Source organism: Phascolarctos cinereus, unplaced genomic scaffold, assembly GCF_003287225.1.
Source record: "Phascolarctos cinereus isolate Bilbo 61053 unplaced genomic scaffold, phaCin_HiC Scaffold_5;HRSCAF=322, whole genome shotgun sequence".
NCBI lineage: Eukaryota > Metazoa > Chordata > Mammalia > Diprotodontia > Phascolarctidae > Phascolarctos > Phascolarctos cinereus.
In genome coordinates this window covers 404,102,935-404,119,844 of record NW_027555958.1, presented here as the reverse complement: position 1 = coordinate 404,119,844, position 16,910 = coordinate 404,102,935, and the positions used below count along the sequence as shown (strand labels likewise).

General features: G+C 41.2%; 1 protein-coding gene across 1 annotated transcript in view; it reads left to right on the top strand.

Moving 5' to 3' along the window:
* The first annotated feature begins 3,601 nt into the window (after window positions 1-3,601).
* SMG7 (SMG7 nonsense mediated mRNA decay factor) overlaps window positions 3,602-16,910 on the top strand; it is a 106,068-nt gene continuing 92,759 nt past the window's right edge. Inside the window, exon 1 of the mRNA XM_020984377.2 lies at window positions 3,602-3,716. Coding sequence (XP_020840036.1) covers window positions 3,688-3,716 — 29 coding nt within the window. The 5' untranslated portion in view covers window positions 3,602-3,687. The remainder of the gene's footprint in view (window positions 3,717-16,910) is intronic.

Sequence of the window (16,910 nt, the reverse complement as noted above, 5' to 3'; positions counted from 1 at the left end):
TAAGCACTGAAATGCACTTGAGCTTTGGAAACATTAAATCTATGTAGATCAAATATAATATTGAATTATTACTTGGTAAAATTTCATACAGGGCTCATTGTGATGACATAAAAGCAAGAACTTCAGAAAGTTTGGTGTATAGCTAAAAAGTATACACACTATTTACTTGGCAAGGATTTGTGGGTTTTAAATAATAGCTACAATAGTGAAGGATACTGAATGGTACAAGACCTTTAAAATTTTATTTCTAATGTCCTAATACTGTGCTGGTTTATGTAGTCACAGCTGTGGGCACACAAGCCTACCTCCTGGCTCTAATGGGAATGGTGATTAGGGTTTGTGGAAATAATCCATGCACAGCATTTTTTTTTCTTTAATGAGAAGTGGGGAGTGGTGGAGTTACAAATGCTTTATGCTTCAGATATTTTAAGTGGTAGAGAGTCTATTATGTCTAACTTCATACAAAGCATTAAAAGGTTCTCAAATTTTGTATTAAGAAACCTAAATTACATTCTCAGTGATCTCTTTAAGTCACTCCTCAGGAGAATATACATATATTCTAGGACTGGCCAGTTTAGTTCCCAGCATCAGTTGCTTGTAATGAAGTTTGGTGTGAATTTATCATTGAAGGGAAAAGCAAAATGTCTCTCTCAAAGAAAGGTGCTTATATAAGTTCATCATATTTACTGATGGAGAGCACAGTAGGAGATAGGATTAAAAAATATGGATGAAGACAGGAGATTACTGGTGGATTGTAGGGGTTTTTTTATTAGCAAAGATCTGGAAACAAAGTATATATGTCTATCAATTAGGAAATGGCTAAAACAAACTGTGGTACATAATGGATTATTAGAATCATCGATTTAGAGCCAGAAGTGACCTTGGATGTTAGTGAGTTCAACCCCCTCATTTTACAAAGGAAGAAACTGAGGCTGAGAGTTACTTGAGAGTCACTTGCCCAATCACACAGCTAGTGTCTTAAGTAGTATTTGAACTCCCATCCTAAGTTCAGCAGTCTATCCACTGTGCCATCAAGCTTCCCTACTGCACTGTCAGAAACAGTAAGAAGAACATATCAAAGTATGGAAAGACAAGAAATAATTTAAAGTGAACAGAAGCATGAGAACAATAATGTAAATTAAAAATAAATGAAACGGAGTGTTGTGAAATTACGACTAAGCTTGATCTGAGAAGACATCTCCCACTCTTTTTTTGCAGAGGTAGCAGTCTATTGGTATGGGAAACTGCACAGAATGTTGGACTTCATGTGTTAGGTTACTTTCACTGAACTTTTGTCCCCTTCTTTACTCTGTTACAATACAATAGCTCTCTGGGAAAAAAAAAACAACCTATCAACAAAATATTTAAAAGCAATTTACCAGGGCAACTCTTTAGAGCTCACAGAATTCATTTTATACTTCAAGATTTACAAAATATTGTATTAGTAAGACACAGGGATGAAACTGAAGTTACTTTACATAAATGCAGTGATTCTCTCAGTGCACGCACCAAACTCAGCATTGAACCATCTTTATAAGAAAGCAGCTTCACTAGAGGGCTCTCTTCCCTGCCAGTCAGCGTGAGTCAGAGCCCCAGCATGCTGACAGGGGGCTCTGCACTGCTGGAAATCGTCTCAGATGACATGCAAAACTTAGGTCGGTCGTCACTGCATGGTAGTCCCAGGAAATACCCAGACAATATTCCCTATCAGAACTAGTTGACTGGTTAAACTGATTTCATTGTGTCGCTACTTTTTCTTTCAAAATTGTAATTGGAATTTTTTTTTTGCTAGTTCCAAATCACTTGTACGTTTGGACTTTAAACAGATAGGGCACTTTTTTTTTTTAGTGGACCAGGAAGTGAAGGCTCTAGGAAACGTTCCTTCAGCTAGCATGACAAATAGGGAACAACAAAAAAGAGCATTAGAGTTCGGTAGTTTCCTCTCAAATGGTGCAGGAACTTATAAATCCCCCCAAGGCATATGCAAAGCGTTTTGACAAGACGGAAAATCAATAATCAAGCGATTCCTTTAAACCTCCTATTCCGGGCTCCTCCTGCTGCTTTTCACCTCCAGCATATTACCACTGACTTGCTTCCTTCTTTCGGCTGTTTTCCAGGACCGAGGGGCAAGATAATTAAAAAACAAAACAAAACCAAAAAAACCCCGAAATCCCTTTCCCAGATTTTCTCCATTGTGGGCCTCGATCCTCCGGCTGCCTGGATACTTTTTTTACCCGGCGCTTCGATACACCCTGACTTAGCCTTAAATTGTGGCCGAGACTCGGAGAGCCGGAGGACGCTCGGCCGGGAGCCTCCAGCAGTGACTTTGACCTTGATGTCTTGCAGCGCAGGGCGGCGGGTGACCGACCCTCAACCTTCCCCTTCGGCTCCAGAAAAATGACTTTTTAAGGCACCCCGCTCCCCGCCCTGCTTTTTAAAAAGCCCTACTGTCATGAAGATTTCCACTTGCGTCCCGGAGACGCCGGGCCTGCGGCGCTACGGGCAGCTCCACGTGCCCGGGGGCTCCCGCCTCCCCCGCAGCCGCGCAGGGATCCCGCCTCCCGCAGGCAGGCTCCGGGAAAGCCCTCCGTCTTCCCTGGAGCCGCCGCCGCTTTGCCCCGCCCTCGTCCCCTCCTGCGGGCGCTCAGAGGACTAGGGGGTCGCCCGGGCCTCGGAGAAGGGTCGGGGAGGTCAAGCAGGGGAGCTCCCAAGGGACCGACCCCCTTAACAAGGCTGCAGGATTCGGGGAAAGCCGAGGGAAGCCGCGGGAGTTTTTCCCGGAACCTGTTCGTCGCGGGAAAGGTCCTCCTCTTCCCTCTCCTCGATCCCCCCCACACACTGGTTACCATGGCAATACAACCGCAGCCGCGTGTCGCCATGGCAGCCGCTCCTCCAATCCCATTGGTTTCCTTTCCTTTCCTGCCGGGCTCCCCACCCCCTCTAACACTCCCTCCGCGTGCAGGGGGAGGGGCCGGGGAGAAGAGGAGGAGGGGTCCCTGGCGTCACTCCCTAGCGCGCGAGGGGAAGAATAGCGTCGGGGGACTGGCGGACGGAACTGTAGGAAGAAGAGGAGGCGTTTCCGGTGGGGAAAAATAAGGGAGTGGAGAAATAGGAAGCGAAGTTGGTCTGCGGGGAAGAGAAAGACGGGGGAAGGTTTTGAGTGTAACTCCAGTCTGTTTCGGGTTCGATGTTCCCGGAGTGGCTGGGGTTGCCCCTTCCCCCTGGAAGCGGGAAAAGGACAAAACCCAAGGTGATCAAGCGCTACTAGCAGGCCGCTGAGGCGTCGCAACTGCAGTACCCGCTCCGGACACCCCCGAAGTCTCTCCAGAAGGGCGGAAGCAAGGCTGTGGAACCGGTGCGGCCGAAGTCTCGCGAGAGCGGTTCCATCCGATTTCCTTCCTCACCCCCAGTCCTCCCGCCCCCTTCCGAGGACCCTCCCCCTCCCCCTCCCCCTCCTGGGTCGTAGTGTCCCTGCGCCCCACGGGCCTGAGCGGCAGCGAGAGCAGCTTCACTCGCTCCCTCCCCCACCCCTCCTCACCGCCTCACTCACCCCCCCTCCCGCCGGGCGAGGAGGAGCCGGAGGAGAGGAAGATGGCGGCGGCCGCCAGCACCAGCGGTACCGCGGGGCCGCTCCGAGGAGCCTGAGAAACCCACGGACGCTTCGCGGGGAAGACGCGGTGGCGGAGGATGAGCCTGCAGAGCGCGCAGTATCTCCGGTGAGAGCCGGGGCCGGGCACCCGCATGTAGGGAGCGGCTGGGGGGATGGGGGAGTCCCTGTGCGGGGCTGGGGGAGCCTCGGCCGGCCCCCCGGGGGGTGGGGGCCCCTGGGGAAGGCGGTGGCTCAGGGGTCTGGGGGGCACCCGCTAGTCCCGGCCGGGGGTGGGGCGGGGAGCCGCTGAGGTCGGGGGGACCCGCCCGAGGAGGGGCGCCCCGGATGGGAATCCGCACACCTGGGGAAGGGGGCTTCTTGGAGGAACGGATAACTGGGGGAGGTGGGGTCCCTAGCGAGGGAGATCCTCAGTGGCCGATGGAGGCCAGGCGGCTTCGGTGACCGTGGGTCGGGGAGGTCTGAGGCAGACCTCAGGGTCACCGTAATCACACAGAGATGGCCAGGTCTGGAGGAGTCCGTGTGTGGCTGCTAGATGGAGTATGAGGAACTTGGGCTGCTTAGATAGAGTGACGTATGGGGGGGGGATAAAAGGGGGTGGGGTCTAGCACGCTTCGTTTGGGAAGGGAAGGTACCGAGAAAAAAGGTGGGTGGCCCTTGGTGGCACTTGACGAGAGTGCAGTCCGACCACGACTTCTAAACTTGGTATCTTCCCCAGCTCTTCAAGAAAGTACTTTGCACTTAGGGGATTAACGTTTGTTGAATTGAGTGGGTGGGTGCCGGGGCTGGAGAGATTTACATGCGAAGGGAGGGTGATTGGGAGCTTAAGTGGTGGAGGAAGTGAAATGAGTGTCTGTTAGCCGGGGTGGAGAACTGAAATGTGGACCCTTGGGTAGCAGTGTTGAGTAACGTGGAAAGTTAGTGCTCTGCAGATAGAGGGTCAAAGGATTCTTAAAGGCCTTCCAGGTTTAAGTTGGGAAGCAGCAGGGCTAGGAATGCCAGGCCGTTTGGGGAGGTGGGAAGGGAGAATGGTGCTTTGCTTTATGGAAAAGGGAGGGGTGAAAGGCTTGAAACGAGAAATGCCGCTGTAGCTGTATTGGTTAAGTAAAGGTTGATGCTGTGGGGGAGGGACTGTAACTAGTGAGGGAAGTTCTACATTTCGTAGCATCTTGGTGATTTGGTTCAGTCAGAAGGGGTTATCAAAAATAATTTCTTAGAGCTGGATAGGACCTTAGAAGTCATCTAACTCACTCCTTCATTTTACAGATGAGAAAACTGAGGCCCAGAGTGACTTGCCCAAGGTCATACAGACTTAAGTAAATTGCCGAGCCTGGATCCAAACTCGGGCCCTCTGACTTGAAATCTTGGAGATTGAGAATGACTATTGAGTAATGCAAGGTGAAAAACATAAGAGATTGTACAGAAATGGTAGTTGGGGGCACATATGCAGTATGGAAGTTACCTAATTAATTAGTTGATGTATGTGTCTACAGAGAAAATCTTTTTTTCTTCTGTTCTGCTATTCCACCACGATTAGAAGCCAAGAATGTTTTCTGGGAGGACAGAATCCTTACAGTGCAATATAATGTGTCTTGGTGCATTTGGACACTAGGGAGTTTACAAAAGAATGCCAGTGACTTCTGTAAACCTTGGGCACCAGCTATTGCTGGAATAAAAAAAGGTTTTACATATTGGTGGGGTTTTAAATTTTTTTTTTTACATTTTATTTTCTGGCATTTTGAAGGAGTAGGGAACAATTCTTGTGTCGTGGGTTCATAATAGGTGAATTTGGGATTGGTTTAATTCTTTGACAAAGTGAGAATAGCAGTGGTGGGTAGGGCCAGGAGGACTGGGGCTCAAATCCTGCTTTATGTATGACTGGTTAAGTCACTTATTTCTGTCTTTTTCTTGGTGTAAAAATAAAGGGATTGGATTAGATGAATAAGATCCTTGCTATTCCTGAATCTGTGATCCTATGAACTGGCTAAATAAATGTAGAAAATAGAGGATCACAGGAACTGGGTTTTAATGAGGGGTGAGTTTAGTGGAAAGGGCATTGGGTTTAGGAGTCTTGAGATCTGTATGCTAGTCCAGGGCCTCCCTGGGTTTTAGTTTTATCCAGTAAATGAGGGCATTTAACTAGATGATCTTTTAAAACCCTTTCAGGCTCTGAATTATGTGTAACATTTTGCCAAGTATGTGGGCTGAGGCTGAGATAGCCTTTGAAAGATGATTCTTCAATCTCGTGCCTCTTTCCTAACCCAATAAGATTGGTATTGGATTTAAGAGACTGCTGTACAAGATGATTGAAGAAAGGTCACAGGATTTGTATGTACTCTTGAGCTTTTTTCCCTAAAGGTGGGTAGGGGAGAATCTTCAGGAAAGTATTTTCTTAAGACTTATAGATTCTCTTATAGATTCTCAAAGATGATGCTAGATACTGCTGAATGCATTTAAGGGTGTGGAGGTCATTCTCTGTGACCTTGATTACAGGAGTAGAAGTTTTGTTGTTTGCTTTTATCCATGGTAGAGGAACAGTGACTGGGCAGTTTAAGGTTGCGTAGCTACTGATCTTTGTATAGACTTTAACCACAATTGAATTTTAGTTTACAAAAACTAGGAGCTCTTGGCGTTGGTGTGGTGGGATGTTGAGGCTTGACAGTGAAACTGCATGTTTTGGAAGTCTCCAAAATGAAGATAAGATATGGGAGGCCTTTAGGGCAAAGGGAAGGAGAGAATTTAAATATCACTAGGGGACAATACATATCCATTTTAGCTGTATTGAGTAAAAAGATAAAGGGGAGGTGAAGATCTCTTACTTTGAAAAGATTATATTATATGGACCAGCGGAGGCAGTGCCAATAAAACTGGATGGTGGGGGGGCTGGTAGGGAGTAGGGGGCAGATCTTATGAAATAGGTTATCAGAATTACTATCTGAAGGCATTAAGTTGAGGAGTAAGGTTTCTTGGAATTTGTTCTTATGCTGAATAAAAAAAAAAGGATGTGGGGAATGATACCTTAGTTGGATTGAAGTAACAAATTTAAAAATGTAAGTGAATTTTCTCCTTTGACTCATGACACATTGGAAAGAGGCATTTCAAAGGTTATTGTCACAATAAGCCAAAAAGAAAAGGTAGGGTGAATTGAGATGGGTTATTAATTTGGGTGGGAAAGGAGATGACTGCACTCTTAACTAAATTTAAAAGGATTACCCTGATAGAAGAATTGGGATTCATATAAAAGATTCACTTTATTAAGTGGAAAAGGGAGAGAATTCTGCATTCCAATTGACATAGGAAAGAATTTATTAATATTGAGTTGGGAGATGATGGAGTAGATAGAATGATTGTATGTTAAAGCTAATTATAAAAAGAGAGAGCAACCATGTGGTACCTGAGGCACCTATAGTTGTTGGCATTCTGTCAGAGCTGCACTCTTGAAAGTCTCTAGACTTTCTCCCGCATGTGCCTTTGAGGACATTACTTTCCCCCATTCTCCCTCACCTCAGTTTTTCACCTTTCTTTTATGAGAATGTAAAATCCTTGTGGATAGGGACTGTGTTTTTGCTTGTATTTATGTTCTCTGCACTTAGCCTGGCACGTAATAAGTGCTTAATAAATGCTAGTTGACTTGAAATAACGGGAATTGTACTAGAAAACAAAACGTATGCATCCGGGAATTTTATGGCAGAAAGAGGGGAAGGGAAAAAAAGGGATCAAGTTTGAGGGAAGAAGGGGAGAAGGTCTAACTGGTGTTAAGGAAAGGAGGGAGGGGGATCTCTGTTGGGGTAGGGTAGGCTCCAGTCTCTGTAAGAAGGGGATGATTTCTTTATTTATTCATTAAACATTTATTAAGTGTTGTAATGGGATACAAATATGTAATGTCTCTAGCAACCCAAGGAGATTTCCTTCAGCAACTACTGGGCTTAGTGGAAAACTTTGCTATTGAAACCTAGATGGTACTTGGTTTGCCAGTGGTAGTTGGTGTTGTGTTTTTGTTTTCCCCGAATTTCAAACCCAACCCCCACCTCCCGACTTCCTTCTTCCCTAGAGCATGTTTTAATCCAGGTCCAGTGGATGTTGCTTGAAGTTAATAGGCTACACTTGGTTTTGGTTCTCTTACAAGTCTTTTGTTGTAATAGAACTTAACCTTTTTTAAGGGGGAAAACCAATATTATGGACTTGGAAAATGAAGAGGTGTGGAGATTTTATTTTGTAAGGAGAGAGGATGATAAAGTAACTAACAGGGAGCTTTGAAGGGAGGATTACTAGAGTTGTTTAGTGGAAGACTGCTAAAGGAAGCAAGGAACTATTGAGCATGGGGAAGTATAAAGAAAAGAAGATAACAACTCCCAGGAGGGGAAGACATGAGTGAGCTGGAGTCTGTGAGAGTGTGAGGGAAAAAAATGTTGGGATTAACATCTCAGAGCGAACATCAGAGACCTTCATGGGGAAGATTTCTTGGTGCACAGTCCATTGTATGGCTTAAATGACTGTTTGGCAGTACTTACCTTGAGTTGTCCTCATAATTGTGTACTTCCTGTCCTAAACTGCTGCATGTCTTTATTTTTTTTAACAGCTGTTAACTTGCTACCTTAGGAAGGGATGAAGGAATTGAGTTGTGTTTACTAATATCTATATTGACAGGTCTGAACCAGTTACCTCAACATGCTATTAATGGAGCTAAGTCTGAGGATTTCATTCAGTTCTTAGGTTTGCATAAAGCAAAAACTGCTTCATGGACGCTATCATCAATCCCAAATAACCTTCTCAGGATTCCTATTATCACTTCTTGAAACCATCTACAGGTTCCTCAGTACAATCTTTCAGGTGAGGTGGAGAGCTCTTAAAGTGAATGTCTTTTTGATGAGTCGGTAGATACATGATTTATGATAGTTCAGCATTATTTCTATAAAATATTTTGCAACTAAAGGTTGTATTTTTAGGCATACATAAGGGAATTTAGTTGTTTCTGTTAAATTTTGACGATGGAGGTTAACAGTGACCACAGAGTTTCCAGTTTTAGAGCTAAAAGGTATCTTAGAAGTTGTCTAGTCCAATTCCTCCATTTTATGGATGAAATTGAGGCTTAGCAAGGCCAAGTGACTGGTGCAAGGTTATGACTTACTTAACCTCTTGTCTCACCTCCACCACTTGACTACACAAGTTCTCAAGGCTCCAAATCCAGGACAAAACTACACTAATCCAACAGGGAGCCACTAGCGTGGGGAGGAGGCAGAGGAATGACTTATCAGAAAGTGGTCAAGGAATGGGTACAATTCTGTAATAATGCTATAATAGACATCCCCCCCATTTTTTTTAAGTACTTCAAGGTTTGCAAAGTACTTTTACAGATATTTTCCGATTTCAGTCACACGACAATTCTTTGAGTAGGTACTACAACTATACCATTTCACAGATGAGGAAACTGAAGTTTAGAGATGTTGAGGGAATTGCTTAATAGTACCGAAGGTGGACTTGGAAGCCTAGTCTTCCTATTTCTAAATCCAGCACTCTAGTCAGCTCCTGTATAGGTCGGGGATGCTAATAAATAGAGCATTGTGGGAGCCACTTGGAAAAATATCCACCTTTAATTTCCATTTTGACTGTTGTGAGAAGGTAAATTGTGGCTACGTAAGCAAACCTTTCAGTTAATTTCATTGAACTGAATAACCGTTTTCTTCAGTATCTGCAACCCCCATCTCCCCCAATCTGTATATATAAGTCTAAAGACCTTGGTACTCATTTCCAAGTTATTGTGTGTGTGTGTGGTTTCCCACCCCTCCCCCCATCCCCCCAAATGTTAGGACTTACAGACATAGAACTGTGGATTTCTATGCAGTCTTGATAACAATTTTGTGATGATGGCGAACCATTGAAAGGGAAAAGTAGTTTAGATAGGTTATTACCTTTCTACTCTGAAATTCTACTCTGTTCCACCTGTGCTGTTGTGCCTGTTAAATTTTGACAATGGAGGTTAACTTTATTTATAAGCTTTTGGCAAGAATTCTGAATGTGGAATCAGAAGACCAGATCTCTAACTGACTGTAGCTTCTCTGAGCCTAAATTTCTTCATTTGTTTGAAAAAAAAATGGGGAATAATATTGAGTGTAGAATCATAGTTCTCCTATCTTGCTGGCCACTTCTTTACACTTTCTCTACCTTATGCTTCCTTTTACCATCCCTGAAGGAAGGGCTACTTCCAAGAATTTGTTTCTGGACTTTCTCTTTTTTATTTAAAGTTTTTTCCTTCAAAAGAAGATCATCCCCCTCTCCTCACCTCTCCCTATCCCACTCATGACTACCAATCGAAAAGCAAGAACAACAAAACCTTGTATAGTTAAAACAAATTTCCACATTGTCTATACTTGGACTTTCTTTTTTTAGTTTTATTTTATTTTGGTAAATAGTATTTTATTTTTTCCAATTACATGTAAAGATAGTTTTCAACATTCATTTTTTTGAATAAGATTTTGAGTATCAAATTTTTTTCTCCCTCCCTTCCATCCCCTTTCTCAAGAGGGCAAGTAGTCTGATTTAGGTTATACACGTGCAATCATGTTGATGTATTTCCACAGTAGTCATGTTGTGAAAGAAGAAACAGAACAAAAGGGGAAGGCCACAAACAAACAAAAAACGAAAATAGTATGCTTCAGTCTGCATTCAGACTCCATAAACTCTGAATATGGATAGCATTTTTGCACCTTGTTTTTAGGTTACATTTTAATAGCTTTAAATGGTTCTCCATTAAAGCCACATAGGCAGCTTTCTGCATGGTGCTCTCCTCAGGGCTCAGAACTGATACGCTCTTCCATTACATTCCAAGAGCAGAGGGCTTCCTATGGGCCTTAATCCCAAGTCTTTTTGAGCAACAGTAATACATTTAATAAACATCCCTTGAATCTATCTAACCTTTCCTATCTGTCAAAGTTGGGCTGCAGTTTTACTCCCTTCTCCATGGTTTCATGGTGAGAAGCCATTTCCTGAAGGCTTCTCACTCCTTCCCAAAGGGAAAGGTCCTTTTCTATAACCTATAATATAAAACATGGTTTCCACCCACAACAAAAGAGAGGTTATTTTCTTCTTTCTCATCCCATGTCCACCAGGTCCTTTAGATTTTTTCTTAATTATGTTTCCCTTTCCCAGTGCATTATAGTCCAGTCTTCTTTGCTTCACACTTGGACTACTGAATTTTCTAACCAACATTTTTTTTTTGCCTTTAGTCCCATTTCACACCACTTCCCTATCAGTCCTGTGCACCAATGCTAGATTAACCTTCCTAAAGTATCACCTCATATGTGGTAGCATTCAATGTTGTTCTGTTGACTGTAGAATAAAGTCTAAATTCCTTGGCTTCACATTCAAGGCACTCCACAATATGATCTTTATAGCTCTGCCCAGTCAATAATTCCCTTCTGCAAACTATCTACTTCAGTTAAATTGTTCTACAGATTGTTTCCCAAACAAGTTAAGCCTTTTCTTGCTTCTGTGCCCTTTGTCCATGCCCTTTTTCTCCTTCAAATGTCTTCTCTCTTTCACTGAGGCATTTAGTGGCTGTTACTCTGTGTTAGAGTTTTTAAAAAGTATCTGGCCTGTCTTCCTAATTGTGTTGCAGGCTACTTGAGGACCAGACCCATGTCTCTACATCTAGTAGTTTTTTTCAGTTAAAGCTTGATAAAATCGTTTTATGCTAGATCACTTTCCAGCAGAATGTATACTTGAGTCAGGGATTAGTATCTCACTTGAGTACTTGTATCCCTAGTACCTAGTACAATGTATGGCACCGTGCACACAGAATAAATACTTGTTGGTTGATTTCCAGTCTATCTCCCCCCTCCCCATATGAACTCTGCCTTGTAAAAAGAAAAAGACTAAGCAAAGCTAATAATACAGCCCCTGCAAATGATAGTAACCTAGTGCCTGGCGTAAGTATTTGTTGACTTGATAGCAAAGTGGGGAAATATGTCCTCTGGATCCTAGATTAGGCTTTTAATCTTGAGTTCAACTGCTTTTTAGTGTTTTCACTTATTATCATACATAATATTGTGCATATTGTTCTCCTGGGCCTGGCATGTGTTCTGAATTTAATTAGGTCAGACTTTTTCATGGTGATGGAAAAGAATTTGAGAATAATGATCTATTAGACAAATTTCATTTTAATGTTATCTATTTTTAGTATAATAAAATTCCTTTTGTAAAACCAGCACCCCTTCACTTTAATGATGGGCTCTTGCTGTCTAGTCCCAAGATATAAACAGACTGATCATATAGTTTATTTGTTGTGCAGTCATTTCACTTATATCAAACTCTTTGTGAGGCCCTTTTTGGTTTTCTTAGCAGAGATATTGGAGTGATTTGCCATTTCCTTCACCAGCTCATTTTACAGATGAGGAAAGTGAGGCAAACAGGGTTAAGTGACTCGGCCAAAGTCACATAGCTAGAAAGTGTCTCAGGCCAGATTTAACTAAGAGAGATCAGTCTTCCTGACTCCAGGTCCAGCACTCTGTTCACTTCACCACCTAGCTGCCCTAGATAGTATATACATGTTAGTAAATATCAACTGCTTAAGTGTTTTTTTGGTCTTGTATCCCAGTGCTTAATAATACTAATGTATGGTATAGGTACTAAAATGTTTTAATTGAATTGGTACAATTAGTGTCTAGAGAATTGAATAAAATTTTGTAGCTTAAATGGGGAGTATATATGACTAGAAATTCTAATTATATTAGATATTTTAGCCATCATTGTTTCCAGAAGTCTCAATTCAGGTGAACATCTTGCTCAGATGAAAATGGTGCCTAAGGTATGTCTGATGAATTAAAATTATTTTGATTAGTCCATTTCTCATTTTGTGTATTTTGGGAGACCCGGGTTTCTTTTGTAGTATACTTGGCTATTAATCTTTCAGGAGTGGATTTTGTTTTAAACATTTGATTGATAGTCGGCATTTCCTCCTTGGAGAGTGTGATAAGAAATTGTGATTCCTTTCGTCCCACCTTGTAACCAAGTGTAAAATCCTGCAAGCCCCTTTTTTGAGAGATAGTAATACTACGAAGATAATTTTACCTGCTTTTGAAATCCAGCCAATTAGGTAAAAATGCTTCTTAAAAAAAATGAACAAGAAACTGCTTGTGGCATTAGAGAATCATTTAAAGCAAGAAATGATGAGTGTCACTGCATGTAAAATTCTAGGAAGAATTGGGCAGAATAAACTCACTAGAACCTATATGTAGCTATAGTATAGTATGGCATACTATATGATAGTAGCATAGTATATAGTGTAATTTAATATAAGGTAGTAAAATAGAAAGTGGAGGTAGGGGGTAGGGACTTGGGAATAGGAGTAGAGTGAAATAATTCATGATTTTTTGTACATATATGTGGAGAGGGAGAGAGAGAGCTTTAGCGATTTAATAACTTAGAAGTGGGCCAGGATGGTGATATTAAGACAGAAATTTTTTTTCTCTGTTTAGATGTAATTTGAAGAAATGATAATTTTATTTAATTATTACTTTTTGTGGGACCGTTCTTTGGATTTGTCTTATGGAAGAATTGCCTCTGGATTATTTATATTTTTTACTGTCTGTCATTTTTTTGTGAGAGTGGTGTTTCTCTTCCTACAGTCTTTCCTCTAAAGTGATGTCATGAAGAAGTCTCTCAATAAGAATATCTCAGTAAACGTTTATTAAGCTTCTGCTGTGTACCAGGTACTATGCTAAGTGCTGGGAATTTAGAAAAAATAAAAAAGAGGCAAAAGACAGTCCCCTTCTTGAAGGAGCTTACAGTCCAGTAAAGGAGCTGACGTGCAAACAAATATATACAAAGCAAGCTATATACAGGTTAAATAGGAAATAATTAATAGAGAAGAGCTGATATTTACATGGTGCCTACTCTGTACCTGGTGATGTGCTAAAAACACTTTACAATTATTATTTCATTTATCTTCACAACAACCCAGGGATGTAGGTACTGTTGTTATCTCCATTTTACAGTGAGGCAGACAGAGGCTAAGTGACTTTCCCAGGATCACACAGTAGGTGTCTGAGGCTGATATTGAACTCGGGTCTTCCTGGTGCCAGGCCCCGTAATCTGTGTACTGTACCACCATACTGCCCCCATAAAGTGAAGACATAGTATTTTTAGCAGCTAGAATAGTCTGGTGGAGTATGTGACTTATGAACTAAAATCTTTTAGCAGAAGTTTCATCTTTGTTCTTGAAAGTTTAATAATAAGGCAGCTAGGTGGCACAGTAGGTAGAGCACTGAGCTTGGAATCAAGACCCTAGTTCAGATCTGGCTTCAGACACTAGCTGTGTCCCCTGGACAAGTCACTTAACCTTTATTTGCTTCAGTTTCCTCAGCTGTAAAATGGGAATAATAACATCACCAATTCCCGGGGTTTTTGTGAGGATCAAATGAGGTATTTGTAAAGCCTTTAGTACAGTGCCTGTCGCATAGTAGGTACTATATAAATGCTTATTCCTGTCCTTTCTCCCTCTCTCATATTTCATTTTTTAGACAGTTTATTGCATCTTTTTATTTTTGCATCATCCTCATTTTCAACTGTATTCCTCTCCTTTCCAGAGAGAGCCACCTCTTAAAGCAAAGTAAAATAGAAAAGGCCTGGGGGAGCGGGAAGCAGGTTAGCAAAACTGAGTCTGACAGTATAGGCAGCATTCTATAGCCATGCTCCTCAATTCTACCAAGAAGAGAGGGAAACAGGGACCTTTTCTCCTCTTCCTTAGCCAGGCTCGAGGATTATAATTATACAGCATTATTTTACTTGTCATTTCCATTTCCATTATTTTCATCTTATATATTTTCTAGGTTTTGTTTACTTGACTTTTTATCAGTTCATATAAGTTCCCATGCTTTTCTGTAGTCTTCATATCTGTCATATATAGTACAGTGATATTCCATTACATGTATGTGTCACTATTTGTTTATCCATTTCCTGATTGATAGACATCTATTTCCAGTTCTTTCCTACTACAAAAGGTGTTGCTATAAGAATTTTGGTATATATGGGATCTTTCTTCCTGTTTTTTGATGTATGTATAATGTATATTTCCTGTTATTTGGTATATATATGCCTAGCAGTTGTGTCAGAGGCTATGTGTATTTTAGTCATGTTCATAGTATGATTTCAAATTGTTTTCCAGAATGCTTTGACCCAATTATAGCTTCACCAACTCTGTTAATGTGCAGGTCTTGTTTAATAAATATTTATATTTTGAATGAACAAATGAATTTAACCATTATGATGACAGTGACTCTGCTTTGGTTCCTCCTTTTATGAAGTGGGGCTCTCTATGGATAGAGGCTCTTTTAGATTCTCCACTCTAAAAATAGGAAATGCACCTTCTTAGCTCATCTGAATAATGGGCAAACGTATACTTGTGCCAGCTACAACTTGTAGAGATGGTTGTGAAGAAAACACTTTGTAAAAGCTGCCAAGTACAATGGAAAGACTTGGATTCAAAGTATGGAGACCCAAGTTTGAATCCCGATTCCCAGTACTTAACTGTGTGCCTAGGGACGAGTCATATCTCTTCTCTGTACCTTATTTTCCTCATTGGTACAATGGGAATAATAATTACTTAGACCGCTTAATCCTAGAACCATTTTGAGGAAAGTGCTTTCTAACCCTGGAAAGCATTATGGGAATGTGAGTTATTATTGCCTTGTGCAGGTCTTTCCACAACTGTCCAAACATTGGCTTTTCCCAAATTTTTGTCATCTTTCCCAATTTGCTGGGCATGAGGTGTATTTCTCATTAGTGATGGAGAATGTGATGTTAATGGGTTGCAATTCTTTTGAGAATTTTTTTTCCTGTCTTTTCACCAGATTATTCATTGGAGAATGGCTTTTGGTCATATGTATGTGTGTATGTATATACATATATGCATGTATATATGTATGCATATTTATATATGTATATATTTGCTTTAGTTCCTTGTATATCTTGGTACTCAGATCCTTATCAGAGATAAGTGATATGAAAATTGTTTCCCCAGCTGATAACTTTCCTTCTTAACCTTATTCTAGGTACACTGATTTTATCCATTCAAAAACCATTTCCACCACATGTAATCTACGTAACCTGTTTTATTTTTTCAATGATCTCTATTCCTTGTTTGATTAAGAAATCTTCATCTAGCTCTAGATATGAAAGCTTAGATGATCTGATTTTCCTTTTTTTTTTTTTATGGTGTGACTATTCATTTAGATCATTGTTGTTTAGTCATTTCAGTTGGATCTGACTCTCTGCGACCACTTTTTGGAGTTTTATTGTCAGAGATATTAGAGTGGTTTGCCATTTCCTTCTCCAGCTCATTTTACAGATGATGAAAGTGAGGCAAACAGGGTTAAGTGACTTGCCCAGGGTAACACAGCTAGGAAGTGTCTGAGGCTGAATACGAACTCAGATCTTCTGGCTCCAGGTCCCAGCAGTCTATCCACTGTGCTACCTAGCTGCCCATTTAAATTAAGTCACTTCTCCAGTTTGAGCTTATTGCAATATGTGGCATAGTGTATTAGCCTAAACCTAATTTATGCCAAAGTGCTTTCCAATTTTCCCAAGAGTTTTTATTAAAGAAAATAAGTTTTTTTTAAAAAAAGCAGCTTAATTTTTTTTATCTGAACTTAACAAACACCAAACAATGGGCATTTCCATATATATATAGAACAGAAAAAGTATTGTACATGAATCTGCAGGTGTCTGTTAGATACAGATTGCTTTTCTTTTAAAATTATGTGGTACTTGTAACTTTTAAAACAGTCCTGTTTCTGTTTCTTTCTGGTCTTCCTCTTCTCTTCTGTAAAAGCATTGTTTTTTCCTGTACAATTTGAGTTCTGATTTTTTTGGAAATGTCTGTCACAGCTTTCCTCTCTTTTACTCCATATATTATTTTTAGGTTTTTGTGGAGATGCAATTTTGAATGACTTTTGGGGGGTAGGGGAGAGTGAGAAGATATATCAAGGTAAAGGTAAAATGGAGAAATGATTCACCATGATTTGATCTGCTTGAAGAACCTTATAATTAGTTTCAGGCTGGTGTTCTTAACATACTTTCCAATTGTTTTTTGTTTGTTTTGGGCTATTTCAATACAATCAGTTTTCTTTGTAGTCCTATGTATTTTATTTTAGGCATTTCAAAAAGTCTGAGAAGACTTTACCAGACTGCCGGAGGGGTATGGGACACACAAACAAGATTAAGAGCTCTGGTTTAGAGAGTGTGATGCTTGAGAATGAAAATAAAGGCTTGTGCATCTCCACACTTTTCTAGGACATTCAAGTCCTTT